Source organism: Helianthus annuus, chromosome 10 (genome assembly GCF_002127325.2).
Source record: "Helianthus annuus cultivar XRQ/B chromosome 10, HanXRQr2.0-SUNRISE, whole genome shotgun sequence".
NCBI classification, from domain to species: Eukaryota; Viridiplantae; Streptophyta; class Magnoliopsida; order Asterales; family Asteraceae; genus Helianthus; species Helianthus annuus.
Window position 1 is genome coordinate 106250922 of NC_035442.2, and position 18940 is coordinate 106269861.

The following is an 18940-nucleotide window of genomic DNA, read 5'->3' on the forward strand; positions in this document are numbered from 1 at the left end:
GAAAAATGCAGGTTTTGATGGCATCGAAAGCGTCATAGAAAGGCTATTAAGCATTAGAACTACCGAAGCCATGGTTGGCCTATCAATAGCATTTTCTTGAACACATAATAATCCAATGTGAATACTTCTAATGATGTTGCGCAATGAACCCAATCCAGACTTTAATGTGGAATCTATCATATCCGACCCCCCGTCCCATTTTACCAGCTTTTCCATGCCTAAAATATTGGAATAATAAATTATTTTCAAGATGTATACCGTAGAATGAAAACCAACTTTTACAAGGGAACTATTTTCTAAAGTATGTCATAATTTAACATTGCCGGAAAGAATGAATATACTTACAAAGCTAAGAAAATCATGGATGTTCTCTCCATTCTGGAAAAATTGATTTTTTTTGACCTGTTATCATCTCTAATACCAACACTCCAAAGCTAAACACGTCGGACTTTACTGAGAATTGGCCATGCATGGCATATTCTGGTGCCATATAACCACTATAAACAAGAAGGCATGGAGGGGAAAAAGATTAGCCTTTGAATGAATGTCTTGAGTAACATGATGGTGAAATAGTATTGAAATCTTAGTTAATCACAAAGAAAAATTCCATAATGACAAGAGTTAGCATGGCATCATGTCGTCTAAAAGCCTTCAACGGTGATTAACGGTGATTGAAGGGCACATGAGGTAAAAGTACAAGCGTTCAGAGCCCACGCCATGCTTTTCACATAAATAGAAAATCGCAAGATTTTTTCAAATATCTTATTGTAAATATACGGTGATAACAAAAACTACATACAAATTTAAGATAACAACGTACACTCTGACATTCACAGAAAGAGTAACAACCAATGTGGTAGTAATCACTGGCGGCTAATGGTGTGCGGGATGGACCTCCGCATAAGGACCGTGGTTTAGAATTTAGCCCACTTGCCATTAGGTTTTTGAGCCCAATACTAATTTAATTTGTTTTAAATAATAATAAAATATTACGGAATGACACATTTTTCGAGCTCGAATAGGGTACGTGAACTCTTAGAGACGCCTCTGGTAGTAATTATTAAACCACTGTTTATGAATGATTTTACTTCCTAGATGCATTTGAATTTGTTATAACTAAAACAATTCTAGTAATACAGTTAACTAAATCTAAAGAAAGAGCTTACTAGGTTCCAACGATTCGACTTGTGTCGCCTTGAGTTTCCTCTGCTTTAAACAACTTTGCCATGCCAAAATCTGCAATTTTAGCATTCATTTCTGCATCTAATAGCACATTACTGGCTTTCAAATCGCGATGAATTATCATTAGACGAGAATCTTCATGAAGGTATAAAAGTCCCTTTGCAACACCATTGATAATATTGTATCGTTTTTCCCAATCAAGAAATGTACGTTTAATCGGATCTACAAGCATCACAATGAATTAATGTTGTATTAGTCACAATAAATTGAAACTACAAGCCATTAGTTCTTTCTTTATGAAAGTTGCTAAAAATTTTAATGATATTAAAAGAACTTACATATATAGCAAATGTAAACCAACCAAGGATTTTATTGCTTGGTAAACGGACCAAAGTTTTTGCGAAAAACAAATTATGCAGGCCTAAAAATATTGAAATGTATAGTTGCAATGTGTTTGTGCAATGCAACCTATGGAATAAATAAAGGAATGCTCTTAAGAATTTACCAAATAAAAAGTTATCAAGACTTGCATTAGGCATGTACTCGTATATGAGTAGCCGTTCACTTCCTTCTATGCTAAAACCAATCAGCCTAACCAAATTACGATGTTGAAGCTTTGCAACTAGCAAAACTTCATTCTTAAATTCAACATCGCCTTGTCCAGAATTTTGAGCTAGTCTCTTTACTGCTACTTCACGACCATCTCCAAGCTTGCCCTGTATATCATATGATATATTATGAAGATGCTTAAATTCAGGCAAATTTGTAGCAATATTAAGTAGTTTACCCTGTAAACAGGTCCAAATCCACCTGCCCCAAGCTTATTTTCTTGAGAAAAATCATCTGTTGCATCTTTAATTGTACTAAAGTTGTATTGCAAAGATTCAACATTCTCAATATCAATAGTTTCAGCTAATAAGAAAACAGAAAGAGAATTAGAAAATGCTTCGGAAACTAAGTGTAATAGTCGATGATACAACAGCATAAACAAGTGGTGTTTGTATCATGTTAATTATTTATAGTGGTCAACACATGTAGTTAGGTTTTAGTTAGGAATGTAGAACTTACACTCAACCCTCTCTAATGGAGGTGAAGATCGCCCGTGCTTCTTCCGTAGTCTCATGAAGATGCAAAGTGAAGTGATCATAACCACAATGCCGATTGACACAACAACAATTACTACCGTCGCAGTCTGTGTTTCCTTATTTCCTACAAAAATAACAAGACAAAAGTGACAAGTCATGTAATAAAAATAGTAAATATTGGAGGACATTTATTCTGAAATTTTAGTGTTGATATATTAACATTATTAGTTCACTATTTGCACTTTTAACATCAATTCTAAAATTTTTGTATTGGAAATTAACACCATTAGGTCCCGTCGATGGCTTTATAGCCTAGTAGCATCTTGGGGTGGGATAAGACTTTGTGATCAATAGGTCCTGGGTTCGATTCTCACAAGGGGGGTTTTCCCATATTTATTGGGTTTCCTCCTGAATTGGTGTATAGGCATTATGCCTAGTGGAGATGGATATGATCGGGTGGTTCCGCTTGTAGCACGATGATACTCGAGTGATCCAAATTTGCCATTAAAAAAACACTATTAGGTCCCTATTTGCACTTTTTAACACATAATAGTGACATGTCACTGTACTTCGTTGTTAGTTTTTTCAACCAACGCAACATATTGGGCACCTTAGCTTTGTTTGTCATCTTCCCTGTACCTGGTTCCTTGTCTGATCCTCGCTTGTTCAGTTGTTCTTCTTCTTTTCTTTGACGTAAATCTTGGTAGTTCTGCTCAACTCTGGCAGCAGGGCGCTGAACATTGGGCTCTCGTCTCCTCCTCGCCATTTTGGCGTTGTGGAATAACGATGGCATCCAGGTAGGCCAATTTGGGCACGAAACACGAGGCCGCGTCGTTATTTGGGGGTGCCAAGGGCACTCGTGCCAGCCTAATAACGGGCATTAAGGCACATGGGTTCACCATATCCACTTCTCCACCAATCACACCCACACACATATTTATGAGTAACGATCCACTAAAAAGTGGATTTTGCCTAAATAGCATAAGAATATTGTGATGATAATATGTGACACTCCTGATAAGTAGGAATGAATGGCATTTTGGTCCTTATAAATAGGAGTGAATATGACATATGACACACCTTTTGTTTTTTAAAAAATACAACAAAAAAACCTAGTACAAGAAAAATATATCACAAAAGATCTAGTACAAAAAAATATAGCACAAAAAATGTAGTACAAAAAAATATAGCACAAAAAAATTCAATAAAAAATGTAGTATAAAAAATCCACCACAAAAAATTGAGAAAAAAAATTAAGACAAAAAAATTCAACACAAAAAATTTAGCACAAAAATATAGTACAAAAAATCCAGCACAAAAAGTGTTATACAACATATAAATATAACATATTTTAGTAGATTTTTTTAGTCTTCATATTTTATATAGCAATATGGTACTCAAATTAAAGAAAAAAAAACGCTCAATTTTACGGTGAGTTTTTTATGAAAAAATAATGTCGTATAAAAATAAGGTGTCTTGCATATGGAGAGAAAAAGTCCAAAAATAGGATTTTCCCAATGTATCCTTGCACTTCTCATTTCTTCTACACTTTCATCTTAACCATTGATTTGAAAAATGAATGGTTAAAATTTATTCTCAGCCTAGTTAAGTAAAATAAAGTTTTTACCCCATGTATATTTATTTATTTTCTCTTATATTATCTCGATATAAATTTAAAGAATTTGTATAGTTATTATTATTATTCTCTTTTTACTTTTATTGCATTTTAAATGTTCTCCAAAATGTTTTAAGTATTTTACTTTCTTTTGCTTTTAATTTTATAATATCTTATTTTGATTTTTCTATTTTTACTTTTGATTTTTCTTTATAATATAATTATTATAAAATATTTTATTTGTTATTTTGTTAATATAATATTTTATTGCTATATTTATTTTGTTTTTTTGCGTAATTTTATTTGAACATGTCAAATATATTTGATTTTTTTCTTTATCAGGAAGAGCAAAACCGATACGCTTTGAACATCGATAACAGTACCATATTCTTTTTTATGTTTTCTTAACATGGAAGCAAAAAGTTCGTCGAAAATTAAGTTGTGTTCGCAATATAGTATTCTTTTTACCAGTACAATAACTTTTTCTTTTCCATGAGGAATGAAACCGATACCCTTTGAAGATCGCTAGGGTACAATATTTGTTTTTATGTTTTCTTAACATGGAGGCAAAATGTTCGTTGAAAATTATGTTATATTCGCAATATAGTATTTTTTTAGGATGCTCGGTAAAGTAACGGAACCATAAGAAACCGTCGCATCGCGCGGAAAGTTGCTGCCCAACACATCGTGCGGATTTGTTTTTAACTCTAGTTTAATTTATTAGTTAAACTTTAACACAGTTAGTTAATGGTTCAGTAATTATCTCTATGTCTACGTGAGATGATACCATTTTTGCCTGTCATTGGGGATGCTAGTTATTGTCTTTTTGAATCAAAGGTTCATTAAATCACGCGTCATTAGTTGGTATTATTCAGACGGGTTGTTGCTATTCTTACGTACGGCTATAACTTATATGAACTAACTATAAAGCATACCTGGTGGCGGCGGAGGAGTCGTTGGTGGAGTCGTCTGCGGAAATGGTGGTGGGGGAGTGGCGACTCGGATACTCTTGTTAAAAAACGGATACATCTGGAACCTAAAATAACAAGTGGGTAGAACAATTTTCCCTCCAATTTTCCCATTATCATTAATCCCTATCAAAGACACTTCTTCCTCGAGACATTCACTACACTGCTGCTCCGTTAAGTATGGAGAACACTGCACTAGACCATAAATCCTAGTCAAACCCGGCCCGGTCCTGTTCCCAGAGGCAAACTTTAGTAATGGTCCTAATGGACCTCCAGCGGCCGCAGCACCTCTCAGCTCGTCCATTAACGCTCCCAGAGCACCATTGAACCGATCAATATCCGTGGTATTCTGTGGATTAAACTGAAAAAAGTAATCCCTTTTTTGTGGGTATACTAATAAATTAGTGTTGGAGTGTTGCAACAAACAGTAGTCGTAGTATGCTAATGCTTCTTTTTGATTTGGGCAAAGTTTTCGCAAGTTAACAATGGAGTCATTCAGACAACTGCTACACGCATCTGGATTGACATCGCCTCGACAAAGCGCGATAGAGTTGACTGTATTGTTGCCTTCTCCAGTGGAAAAGTTGAAGAAACCTAAGCCGGAGTTGGTGGTGGGGAGGGCAGAGAGGGTCGCGTCGAGATTCCTTTCGTAGGTACTATTTCTGGTATAGTTTTCCGTATTGTCACACCGGTTGAAGACGAAATTGGCTTGAGCTAGGATAATGGTATTGACTACATAGATGTAAGTCAAAAGGAACCAGAAGAGGGCGAGTATGGACATTGTTTGTTATGGATGATGATAGTAGAATGTAGGGAAAATATATAGAAGAATTGGAAAGATTATGAAAAGAAACTTGAACCATTTGAAGGAGTAGTCTATATTGACCAAGTCAGGATAAGACCATAGGGTGTGGTTTGGGTAGTTCTTTTGGGGACTATTCGCCACGTAGGCGTCACGTCACATTCAATGAAGGACCATCCAAAGAGGACTACCCAAGGGTGTGGGGGACTACCCAATAATAAAAAAAACTAATATATAAATAAAGGAGAGAGAGAAGAACTAAGGGGGCCCACCATCAGCTAATCATTGGGCTCGTCTCCAACATCCTGGAGAAGACGCCAAGGACGCGACGACCCTCTAAGGGCCGGTGTGCGACGTGACCGACGATCCGAGACGAGGAGGGGACGACCCCCACACCCGCTGGTCTAAGGTATGCAAGGAAAATTCATGGTGATAGATCGACCGCAGAAACCTCTTGGTCCACCTAATAGTAGTACGAACAAACCATTTGAAAGAATAGTGTGTTGACTTACAAGCTTATAATAGAACTTCTTCCACTCTAATACATGAACATGAACATGGAATGTAAGACTACGGGGTGTGGGGGTTTGGGTTGACATGTGGCGAAGATGGGCTTCATATGGTGTGTCTTGGCAGGGCGTGACTTTTTTGGTATGGGGTGGCGTGGCTTTTGTTTGGGTCAAATATGCCCAGTCAGTCCCAACCATCCACGTCATCTCTCCCCGCCCCACGCCAGGCTTCATAGTCACACCAGCAGGCAACGCCGCAACCCACGCTGGCCGGGTGTGGCTGAACCGGTGTTGCTTGGCTTCCCCCGCCCCAACCCACACCCCACACCCCACGTTCTAAGAGTCAATTTTTTATTTTTTACTTTTTAAAGTAAAACAAGGCTTGTTCTATTTCCGCACCCTTTATTCTATTTTCACACCTAATACGCTGCTCTTTAGCCTAAGAGCAACGCATTGGTACCAGGTCAACGACCAGCGACTGACACCCGACAGTATTTGTCTGTCGGTAGGACCTATATGTTGTTTTTAGGCCAAAGAGCATCGCATGGACATATGATGTTTTGTTTGTTTTCAGGTATACTTTGACATTTAATCATAAACAACTAAAACTTATTTACCCAAACAGAGGTAACAACAATTTGTGAAACTAAATCAATACTATCAATTTGTTTTAAAGGTATGTTATAACTTTAAAGAAAATGCACAGAAATTAGGAAACAAACTAAAAAGGGAAAGCATTGGTACATCGAATAAAAGTTTACCATTACAGATAGAAAAACCCCAGTAAGTCATGGGATTCACCAATACCATGCTAACAAACCAATATGATTAGATAACATAGTCCGTAAATGGATGATTATGAGTTTAAGACTTAATATTATGTGTTTTTTGTTCATTAGTATCTTCTTTGATCATCTCATTATGTTGAAAACTAATCTTGTGATATCATTGCAATATGTTTTGCCATTAAAAATTGGGTGTATTTTTTTTTTTTTTTGAAAAGTTGTAACTGTAGTTATTTTTTAAATATATATTTAAAAAGTTGTACATTTTTGTTTAAAAAGTTGTAGATTTGACTTAGCATGTTATTGTTTTATAAATTTTAACCGATTTTATTGTTACATTGCTTCTACATTATTTATTATTTTAACAATTTTTAAAGACTTAAATTTTTATTAAATTACACAAACATGTTTAATTAAAATACCCTATAATATGTTGCGAAAGAAACATTAAAAAAGATTACAAGCATTCCAAAAAACCATAGTATATATAAAGAAAGTTCTTAACTTTTACAGTAGAAACAAATTATATAAATTAACTCATATATTATAGTAATGAAAGTTCGTAACTTTTTAGTACACATTAGGCTATAGGGTGTGGGGGTCATTATTGGGACATTATTTGCCACCTAAGACCATGAATGGAAAGCTACACTACCATCTTAATTGATCCACCATGGTTTGCATGGATTAAACCATAACAACCATGGTCCTCCTTTCCATTTTTCAACAAATCATTTCCTTTTTTCTTTAGTCAAAGATAAATTAAAATAAATAAGGGGCTAGTGGTTTAGGTCATGACCACACCCTTAGAGTAGTGGTTTTGGATGGTGGATTAGATATGGGTTACATGACACTAAGACCATGGGGTATGGTGGGGCGGGGGTTGGGGCTTGGGTTGGGCATTGGTTGACATGTGGAACGGGGTGACAGACATGGGAAACCCACAAGAACACACGGTATGGTGGGCGGGGGTTTGGGGGGCGTGGGTTTGGTGGGCTTGTGGGCTGACCGGCTGGGCTGACCCGCTGGGCAGACCCAATAACACAAATTTAATTTTTTTAATAATTTTAAATAAAGAAAATTACAAAAAAGGAAGATTACAAAAAAAATCCTAACTTTTATATTTGTTTTTTTATCTCTTCTCTCAACGCCAAGACTATTTCTAACTCGTCACCCTGTAGGTGATCAATCGGCTGGGATAGAATTTTCAAATCATCCCGTCTTTGTTTCAGGGCATCTCTAGCTTCTTTGCTCCTTCGTATTTCGGCCCTTTGTTGTTGGAATACGTTGAATGTATCCAACTTGCATGAAATGTCATCCAATTGGTCGCTGTATATTCCCCTACGCGAGCCAGAACTCCCAGCCAACGGCTCTTTTCTTTGGGCCATTCACAAACCGCCATGTCACCTTGCTCCCCCGCCCCACGCCCGGCTTGAAACCCAAGCCCCAAGGGGCCACGCCAAAACTCCCGCCCACCCGGGGTGGTGACTTGGGCGTTTTACACTAACCCACGCCCAAACTTCCGCCCCATATCCCACGACCTAAGATGGAGGGTCATGGTGGTCATGACCACACCCTATAGCCTTATAGTAAAGAAAGTTATTAACTTTTTAGTACAGATAGTATAAATTAATTAAGACAAAGAATTTTTAAATTAAAAGAAAGTAAAAAAAAAAGAATTAAGATTGCTATAGAACAGTTTAAATTTAGTAGAAAGATTTTTAAAAATCATGCTAAATAAACCCAACAATTATTGAGGGTTTAAAGCACTGAATGAATCAGTTTGAGTTGAATCAAATCAAACCCCATAAAAGTACCAATCTAATATATATTTAATAAATTAAAAAGCGATAGAGAGGTGAGTTGTGTTCCAAGTCCCAATTATATCTATCTATTATACTAAAGCAAAATAATGTTGACCATTTGACCATGTGATGTGGCATATGTGATTAGGCAGATAATTGTAATTTGGGCGCCAATGACCTATTCTCTCAGTTCTCCTTCAACTTCATTTGGGAAAACCGCTCATTTGTTCTTCATATAGAAACCCCAATCAATTATGTCAATTAGTTCAAAATCTTCTGCAATATGTTTCCCTTATTATCGCTTAAGTTCTTCAAGGATTTCTGATTCAGTCCAATGGAATGATGGATTTTGACAAACACATATTGTTTGATACATCGTCTTTTCGATTTCAATAACATTCCAAACCCTAGATCTCTGCCATTCTCATCTGTGGCGATCTCATCTATGGCTTTTAATCGTGTAATCCGGTACGTTAGTAGTCTTTTCGATCTGTAACCTCAAACTTAATATGGATGTCTATCATGTCTTTTCCTGAATCGTTAATCTGGTATGTTAGACGATCTTTATTTAGGGTTCTATGCAAACCAGATGTGTGTTTACATGTTTTTAATCCAATTTGCTTTTTCTCTCAAGGAGGATGTTATGATATTTGTTAAAAATTGAAGTAATGTTTTGGTATTTTGATGCAGATTTGTTATATCATCAATTGTTGCAGTAACTGTCAACAACAGGCAAAGATTAAGTACCCGGAATTAGGTTTTTTTTGTTTTTATTATCTTCAGTTCATACTTCGCCTTTCAGCTACAACCTGTTACATCCATTTAATCTTATGTGAATCGTTTTCTTGTGTACTACCTGTTTTTAGGTTAGTAAGAAGATTAGAGTTTTCTTGATTGAAGTTTAGCTTCGGATAGATGGGTTCTATTTCACAATATAAATATTTTCTTTGTTGGGTAAAAAGAAAAAAATTGAAATCTTTATCTTTTGTTACTATAATCATGTTTAATTAAATATTTATATTGTGATGTGTGTTTCTTAGTCCAGTGATGTGTTTGAAATTGGTACTATAATCATGTTTGATTAAATAAAGTGACATTTAGATGTCCTTTCTTGGATTTTATCTATGTTGGTTCAGTTTGTTAGTTTTGTTAATCATCTTATATTTGTTAACCCCCTGTCATTTGCAACTTTTTTACTCCTATGGGCATATTGATTTCTTATCCAACTAGCTTCCCGTAGTGCAATGTTTTGAGTTGATGAAACTGATAATTTTGCACCATATACATATACATATTAAATTTTTGTTTGATACCTAATTTAAATTTTTGTTAAAGTTTGTTACATTTCTGGTTTCCCTTTCGTTAGCACATAAAACTGTTTTAGAGTAACTTTCCACTGAAGGGACGAAGGTGTTGTAGTGCTCTGGCAGTGGAGGCGGTGCTGGCGCGGAGGTTTACAGGGTCCGGTACTCCGGAGTGGCCATGGATGAAGCAGTTAATGGATGGTCGAAGACTGACATGGTAGATATGGTTCAACGAAGGCACGCAGCAGGCCGTCACGCGACCTGCATAACGGGCGAAGCATCAACCGCGAGTGACAATGTGATTTGAGTTAAAACTTTTCAGAATTCGTGTCTGGAGTAAATTCGTTGATTTTCAAAGGTATATGCTTCATCTGTATATCATACATTTTGAATGTTAACAACTTTATTTTTATTTTACTAAAAATATCGGTTTTGGTTCGGTTGGGGTTTAAAATTGAAACTAGGTTTACACTTTTTTATCCGAATTAACCGGAACCAATTGGTTTACAACATTTTTATATTGTATATAAAGAGATCTTCAATGACTTGTGAGATATTCACATAGGGCTGAACTCACATGTTAAATTATATCATAAATTAGGATGGCAAACCAATTGGTATGCATCGACGGGTGGCTCAAGTTAATTTTGTGGAGATACGATCATATTGGCATGTTTTTAGAAGTTTTGACAGGATGTGGAGTTTCTTTATATTGTGCTTACAGGTAACATATCTTATATTTGATAGTTGATACTGCTATAATTTATGTTCATACTAAAAATTATCATAACTGGTCGGTTTCTTTTTTATATTTATTTTTAGGCTATGATTATTGTTGCTTGGAATGGTGATGGAAACCCTACCTCAATCTACATCTTATTATCACTTACTTCAACTCAGGAAAAGAATATTAAATTATTTGTTTTGTAGCTGTTTTGGATGTGGTGCTAAATTGGAAAGTAAGACAATGCATGCCATTTTATGCCAAGCTAAGATACCTTTTGAAGGTCGTATCAGCTGCAGCTTGGGTTGTAATCTTACCAGTTACTTATGCTTATACATCAAAAGATCCTGGATATTAAACTATATGTAGGTAAATAGATAACGTATTTAGTTGAATTGCATAGGAGATTTTGGGAGATTGTGGTTGTGCTGGTATCCAAACACAAGACGCTGTAAGGAATCCGTTTGGCTCAACTTTTGTCTACGCTGCAAGCTTCCATTGGCTGGATGGTTTATGCTTCTGGTTTTTCGAGTTATGCTGCATTTTGGTATGTTGTTTATTTAAAGACTTATGACATTAGGATTCAAGATTTTGTGTAATTTGTTTACGGATGTTGAGAAAATTAGATTGATTTTTTTAGGTTGTTGCAGTGAGACAGCTTTGCGACAGCCATTGGAGATCTCTGCAGTAGCCAAAGCATTCTGTGAGTGTGGTGAAGGTTGGTCTTGTGTTTATCTTATCTTCTTTTGGATTTGGGAAAGGGGTAATAGTTAAATTTTTTAATCTTGATGATGAATTGTTGAAGAAAAATCTTATTTTGGATTATTATTATTATTATTTTGATTCATGGGATTTTTGGATTTGAGAAAGGGTTAATAGTTAAATTTGCATTCTCTTTTTTGTGTGGGACTTTGGTGTCTAGATGAGAACTGGTATTATAGCCTGTTCACCCTCTTTATGCTATTTATGTTTGAGTCAACAATGGCCAAAAGTCGGTTAAAAACTTTATCAGAGCTAAGACGTGTTAGAGTAGATAACCAGATGCTAATGGTCTATCGTTGTGGCAAGTAAGTAATTTATACTATTCTTTGTTGTCAATATTGCGTTCATGTTCGTAAATCGTTGACTTATTTTGACCTTTTCCATTACAGGTGGACGGAGATAGCAGGAACTGATCTTTTGCCTGGTGATGTTTTGTCAGTCGGTCGCGCTGCTGGTCAAGATGGAGAGGAAAAATCCGTCCCCGCAGATATGCTTATTCTCGCAGGAACTGCTATTGTAAACAAGGCTATCCTTACCGGCGAGTCAACGCCCCAATGGAAGGTGACATAATTTCCAGATGTTATTTCTCTCAAATCTGCCATAATTCCTTATCTTTATCAATAATCGCACAATATTATACTCATTAATGGTCAGTATAAAAGTGAATATATGATTCCATATCTACTGACTTTTTGATTTTGGGTTTGTGAGTTGAAGTGGATCCCCATTCTTGATGGATGGATTTTTGGGTTTGTTTAGGTCAAACTAGACTTTTTTTTACTCTATTTATAATATCAAAGTCTTGTATGGCAGGAAAATTCCAAGAGATTTGACAGAGGCGTCACTGTCAGGTGCCGGCTTGTCTATCGTAGCTGCTCTTGCCATGATGTTTTTATTTAGAATGGTAGGGACCAGGAAAATCATCTTTTAACCTACTTTCTGTAGATTAATTCAATACACAGATAATTTTTTTTATTAATCTATTCTTGATGCATGCATATTGAGTTTTCAAGATATTTTCTTGGTAAAGAAAGAACAGCTTTTCTATCTTCTCATATATGCTGATATGGTGCAGTTTTTTGGATTATCTTTTATTTCTTGTGGTGTACTTTTTTTTTAAGTTTTTGGCCACGTGTAATTGCTAGGATCGTTTATTGACTTGTTTTCTGCTATTGCTTACCGTGCGTTAATTGCAGGAGCTACATAATTATTTGAGTATTAGTACCTCGAATTCTGTCATAGTCGACAGAAGTCCTGATGAGGATTACTTACGAATTGACTTTAATCTTAGGTATTCTGTTTGATTACTTTTGTAGATTGTAGTCGCTATTAAACTAAAAATTTCTTTGCTGATATAAATGGGGCGAGTATGGGTAAAATTCCAATATTAAGATGAATAAATAAATTGTTTGCTGTCTCCTAGGGCACGTCATCCTGGACTGGTGGCGATAATATGAAAAAAGTTGTGTTTTTACTTGCTTATACAACTGCATATGTTGCAGGTGCTTCGGAGAGAGACATTGGTGATGGAGATGGACAAGCTTATTATCTGTGTTTTGACGAATCTTAAGGGAAGACACCAATTGTATGCATATGAAAGACGGGCCCGAAATTACGGTCATATCTGTTTGCGTTGGAGAAGAGCACTGGACCGGCTATCTTGAGCTCTATTATCAGAAAGAGGTAATTTTTAACCTATAAAATAAAAAAGAGTAAAATGCCATTTTCGTCCGTGAGGTTTGACCAGTTTTGCGACTTTCGTTCAAAGGTTTGTTTTTTTATGAACCCTGTTGTATCATTCTTTTTGTTTAATTGTTCTGTTATTTCAGGTTGCTGATTTGGCAAGGCTAAATCATGAAAATACAAGGAAATTGCTTGGGTATTGTATAGATAGTAGCCTGTTTACACGAATGTTAGTTTTTGAATATGTGTCGAACGGAACATTGTATGAGCATCTCCATTGTAAGTCTATTTTCATTCTGTTTATGTCAAAATACATGCCTTTTGACGCGGTTCGAAAACAGGCCAGGCCGGGTGGGTGGGTTGGCCCGAAATGCGTTTTGTTCGTTTTTTTAATAAAGCGCAGTGCTTTCATTTTTACGGTAGATAAAGAGGGGTGCCACTTAAGTTGGTCAAGGAGAATGAATATTATTGTAGGCGTAGCTAAAAGTCTGAGGTATCTTCACACGGAAATCGAGCCACCATTTACTATATCCGAGCTAAACTCAAGTGCAGTGTATCTTACTGAAGATTTTTCACCAAGTGTATACTTTAGTGACACAATTGTTTGAATTTTGATGCTATGGTTATATTATATGTAAATATTTAATAAAAGTAAGATAACATTTGTTTTTCTTTCTTGAAGCTTTTTGACTTTGAAAGTTGGAAAATGATTGTGACGCGATTAGAAAGTAGCGCACATTCGATTAACCTCTGAATGGTAAATCATCACATGTCACATTCTTCTACCTTTTCATTGATAAAATTCTTAATGGTTTCATTAAGAGGTAGCCTCTTAATGACCATTCAGAGGCTACCAAACAGCCCCTTAGTTTTCCTGTTTAGCCACCCGTGTAACACACGGGAACTTAGACTAGTGTATGTATATATAGAAAGAGATAGAGAGAAGAGTTGTGTGAATACTAAGGCTACACGGTATGGAGCATCGTCCCCCATCGTTCCCCTTCGTCGCCGATCCTCCAAGCATTTCGCCCCCCTCGTCGCCGAACCTCTAGTGTCCTCCTCGTCGACTTGTGGACGTTGAGGACGATCCACTACAAGACAAAACACACTCAATAAACCCTAAATCCAAAATCAAACCCTTCTCCTTCTCCGATCTGGTTCCTTCTCCGATCGTGTCGGTTGAGACCAGCGTCATTGTTTAAATCGAACTGTTGAAAGATCCTCTTCACCTTCTCCGATCTGGTTCCTCTGGTAGCTATTTGGTTGTAGTTCTGTGATTTTGGGTTTGTGGGTGTTGATAAAGAGCTCCGGCGACATTACGCCCACTATTGATTATTCCGGTGACATTTCTTCTTATCCGCTGTTTTTAGCTCAGGTATATTGGTTTTAAGTTTAGTTACTTTTTGAATGTTTATGGTTAAAGTATTATGATCATATCTGCCACTTTAAAGCTAAAAATAGATGTTGAATTGGGTGGTTTGATTTATCGGTTGATGTGTGATTTAAGTATGTTTGTGTTTGTGTTAATGTTTGATGTTGGTTTTAGAGGTTAATTTATGTTGTTGTTTGGTAGTTGAAAGTGAATGTGTGATCGGATGAACCGCATTTTGTGGGTGTTGATTAAGAACCAAAATTGGGGCTTTTTGTGATGGTTGATCAGATGCAAAGCATCAATCTTGTTGTTGATTTGTGGGGTAGGATAAATTAAAAGGTAGATAAATTAAAAGTGGAGGTGATTTGGAAGCTAAACTGGCTTCCAAACTAACAATTGAAAGTGGTAAGGTTGGTGTTAGTTTGGATGAGGAAAAAAAAAGATCGGTGAGAAGAACAGCTCGGTTTCGGATAAAGCGAGTGATGGGAACAGCAGCCTCGGGAAGACAAGCGGGAGCGCGCGTGTCGATTTTGTGGAGAGTGGGAAGAGTAGTATGTGTAGAGGAAGCACAAGCAGCAATGTGAGTGATGAAAGCAGCTGTAGTAGTTTCAGTCGTAGTATCAACAGGCCGCATAAGTCGAATGATATGCGATGGGAAGCTATTCAAGTGGTTTGAGCGCGAGACCGGGCTTTGGGTTTGACCCATTTCAGATTGTTGAAGAGATTAGGGTGTGGTGATATTGGTAGTGTTTACTTGGCTGAGTTGACCGGGACGAAAGCGTATTTTGCTATGAAAGTTATGGATAAAGCGTCTTTAGCTAGCCATAAGAAACTTCTTCGAGCTCAAACCGAGAGAGAGATTTTGCAATCGTTGGACCACCCGTTTCTTCCAACGTTATACAGTCATTTTGAGACCGATAAGTTTCTTCCAATCGTTGGACCACCAGTTAATGTCACCAACTTCGTTTCAGTGAGGCTTGCAGGTCGCAGCAACTATCGTATCTGGAAGGCTCAGATGTTTTGCCTCATAAAAAGTCAGCAAACTATGTTATGGGACCTATGGAAGTTCCTTCTCAATCTGCTGAAACAATTAAAATTCCTACAGCAAACTATGAGTTTGGTGCTAACTTTATAGACCCAAAGGTTTGTTATCTTATGTTTACTATCTTGTAAAGCTATCAATCTCACTTTAATAGTGATACTTTATAATTTTTATATATTTATTAATTCGTTATAAAAAAAGTAGAAGATTAAAAAAACAAAAAACATAAAAGTGGTGGGGTAGGATCATCTAGGACCATCCTCCATACCCTCTACTTTTGTGTGATGGACCATCCTTGGGAGGACTATGACGTGGCGCCTACGTGGCGGATCATCCTCCCTTGGAGGACCATCACCATACCCTATAGCCTAAGGGGGCGGGTAGGGGTGGTTGTCACTCACCACCAATTTATCACTTACAACATCTAATCAAGTTCCGCCATATTATCAACCATTATTCCGTCACTCACAACTTTTTTTAGTGGAAATACCCATCACTCACAACAGCAATAATAAACCCTCACATCCCCTCACATACTTCCATTTTTCACACGTCATATTCTTAACGCGTTATTAAGTTTACGCGTGATGTCAACACAATGGCGGTGGTGTTTTATATATTTCCACGCGTGAAACTTAATTATCACGGGGATATTATACCCCAGCCCGGGTCCCCTAAGTCACAATTATAGTGGTGGACACCTATTGTTAGGAATACACTCAATCCTCGCTAGTGGAGGTGGATATTTCCCATTCTTCCTTCGTTGTCTCATGAATATGCAGAGTGAAGCAATTATAAAATTGGCACAGCAACAGCTACTATTATGACAGTCCTTTCCTTATTTCCTACCAAAGCAAGTCATGTAGTAAAATTAGTAATAATGGAGGGCGTTGATTCATAAATTTTAGTGTTGATGTTTAACGTTATTAGTTCTCTATTTTTACGTTTGACAGATATTACATCAACGCTACAATTGGTCTTTATACTTACTTTGACCTTGACGATTAATATTTACCCCATTTACCTTCAAAGAAACTGTAAAATCTCGGCAAAGTTGTAGATGTTTGGTTCCATAGTTTCATGTTGAAACTTAGGAGTGGCATCCACTTGACGACTAAACAATTGGATATGACCAATTTGAGGGCCAGCCCGAAAAGTGTGCGGGATGGGCGACGGTTCAGGGCTCAAACCCATTGAGAGCCCAATTTTTTTTGTTTTTATATTACTTTTACACTGTAAAGCTAGAATATATATATATATATATATATATATATAGGGAGGGGCTCATGCGAGAACCACCCTTATTGTGAGAACCTTGAGAACCAATGTGAACACAACCTAAAAGAGCTAAAAAAACTTAACCCCAACCCCCCTCCCCCACCCCCCAAAAACCTAAACCCCCCCCCCCCCACCCACCCACCGCCCCCCCCCCCCCCCCCAAGCTAAAATGCAAAAAACTAAACCTCCAAAAAACCTAAAAAAATCTAAAAAAAATTAAAAAAAAAATCTAAACATTTTTTTTTAAATATTTTTATGCTCAAATCGCTACTTTTAGTTGGCAAAAAAAAAAATTTTTAAGTAGCGATTTTTATATAAAAAATATTTTAAAAAAAAATTGTGTGATTTTTAGCTATTTTTAGGCATTTTTGGTGTGTTCACATTGGTTCTCGTGGTTCTCACAATAAGAGGTGGTTCTCGCATGATCTTCACCCTATATATATATATATATATATATATATATATATATATATATATATATATATATATATATATATATATATATATATATATAGGGGCTGGTTAACGTACAAATGCGCTTATCGTACATTACGTACGCTACAATCTTAGCCGTCAGATCATCTTCCCCCATTGAAAATCGCATGTTGTTTTTTTGTAACAATTTCGCATGTTGGTTTTTTTAACATGCGATTTCATCAAAATTACCACATGCGAAATTGTTACAAAAACCATCATGCTATTTCATCAAAATTATCACATGCGAAATTGAATTACATTGTTACAAAAAAACAACTTGCTATTTATCAAAATTATTTCGCAATTTATCAAAATTATCACATGCGAAATTGAATTACCACATGCGAAATTGTTACAAAAAAAACAACCTTCTATTTCACCAAAATTATCACATGCGAAATTGAATTACCACATGCGAAATTGTTACAAAAAAACACCTGCTATTTCATCAAAATTATCACATGCGAAATTATAAAAAAAAAAAAAAAAAAAAACATGCGATTTTCATTGCGGGAAGATGATCTGACGGCTGAGATTGTAGCGTACGTAATGTACGATAAGGGAATTTGTACAGTACCCTTTACCTATATATATATATATATATATATATATATATATATATATATATAGGGGACCGCTAAAATGAAAACCACCTCCAGTTGTAAGAACCATGAGAACTACACCGTACGGGGCGAGTTGGACCAAAAAAATTTTTCATAAACGTAGATGCGTGTATTATAAACACATTTGTAAAAAAAAATCAAAAAACAAAATGTCGTGTGTGTAGTTTTGAGCACCACAAGTTTGTGTTTACGGGTACAGTAAATTTTAAATTTACTGTACCCGTAAACACAAACTTGTGGTGCTCAAAACTAAACACACTACTTTTTTTTTTGAATTTTTTTTTTTTACAAATTTGTTTATTATACACGCATCTACGTTTATGAAAAAAAATTTTGGTCCAACTCGCCCCGGATCAAAAAGTTCTCATGGTTCTTACAACTGGAGGTGGTTTTCATTTTAGCGGTCCCCTATATATATATATAGGTAAAGAGTACTGTACAATATTGTTTATCGTACATTACGTACGCTTCAATCTCAGCCGTCAGATCATCTTCCCGCATTTTAAAATCGCATGTTGTTTTTTATAACAATTTCGCATGTGATAATTTTTGATGAATTCGCATGTTGTTTTTGTACCAATTTCGCATGTGATAATTTTGATGAAATAACATGTTGTTTTTTTATAACAATTTCGCATGTGATAATTTTTGATGAATTCGCATGTTGTTTTTTGTACCAATTTCGCATGTGATAATTTTGATGAAATAGCATGTTCTTTTTTTGTAACAATTTCGCATGTGGTAATTTTGATGAAATCGCATGTTAAAAAACCAACATGCGAAATTGTTACAAAAAAACAACATGCGAATTCAATGCGGGAAGATAATCGGACGGCTGAGATTGTAGCGTACGTAATGTACGATAAGGGCTGAGATATATATATATATATATATATATATATATATATAGGGTAAGGTTCATGC

At 36.1% G+C, this 18940-nt stretch overlaps 2 protein-coding genes and 1 pseudogene across 2 annotated transcripts; 2 read left to right on the plus strand and 1 right to left on the minus strand.

The window, feature by feature from the left end:
• Window positions 1-212: 212 nt before the first annotated feature.
• LOC110882212 lies at window positions 213-5631 on the minus strand (annotated as a pseudogene).
• Window positions 5632-10233: 4602 nt separating this feature from the next.
• LOC110885452 lies at window positions 10234-13503 on the plus strand. Its single transcript, XM_035978259.1, has 8 exons — window positions 10234-10353; window positions 11170-11326; window positions 11420-11497; window positions 11702-11846; window positions 11931-12102; window positions 12355-12445; window positions 13044-13224; window positions 13371-13503. The coding sequence occupies exons 1-6, from the start codon at window positions 10234-10236 to the stop codon at window positions 12439-12441; spliced, it is 759 nt and encodes a 252-aa protein (XP_035834152.1). The 3' UTR covers window positions 12442-12445; window positions 13044-13224; window positions 13371-13503.
• On the plus strand, window positions 13135-13832 carry LOC118482670 (probable LRR receptor-like serine/threonine-protein kinase At1g63430). Its single transcript, XM_035978260.1, has 3 exons — window positions 13135-13224; window positions 13371-13503; window positions 13699-13832. The coding sequence occupies exons 1-3, from the start codon at window positions 13135-13137 to the stop codon at window positions 13830-13832; spliced, it is 357 nt and encodes a 118-aa protein (XP_035834153.1).
• The last annotated feature ends 5108 nt before the right edge of the window (window positions 13833-18940 follow it).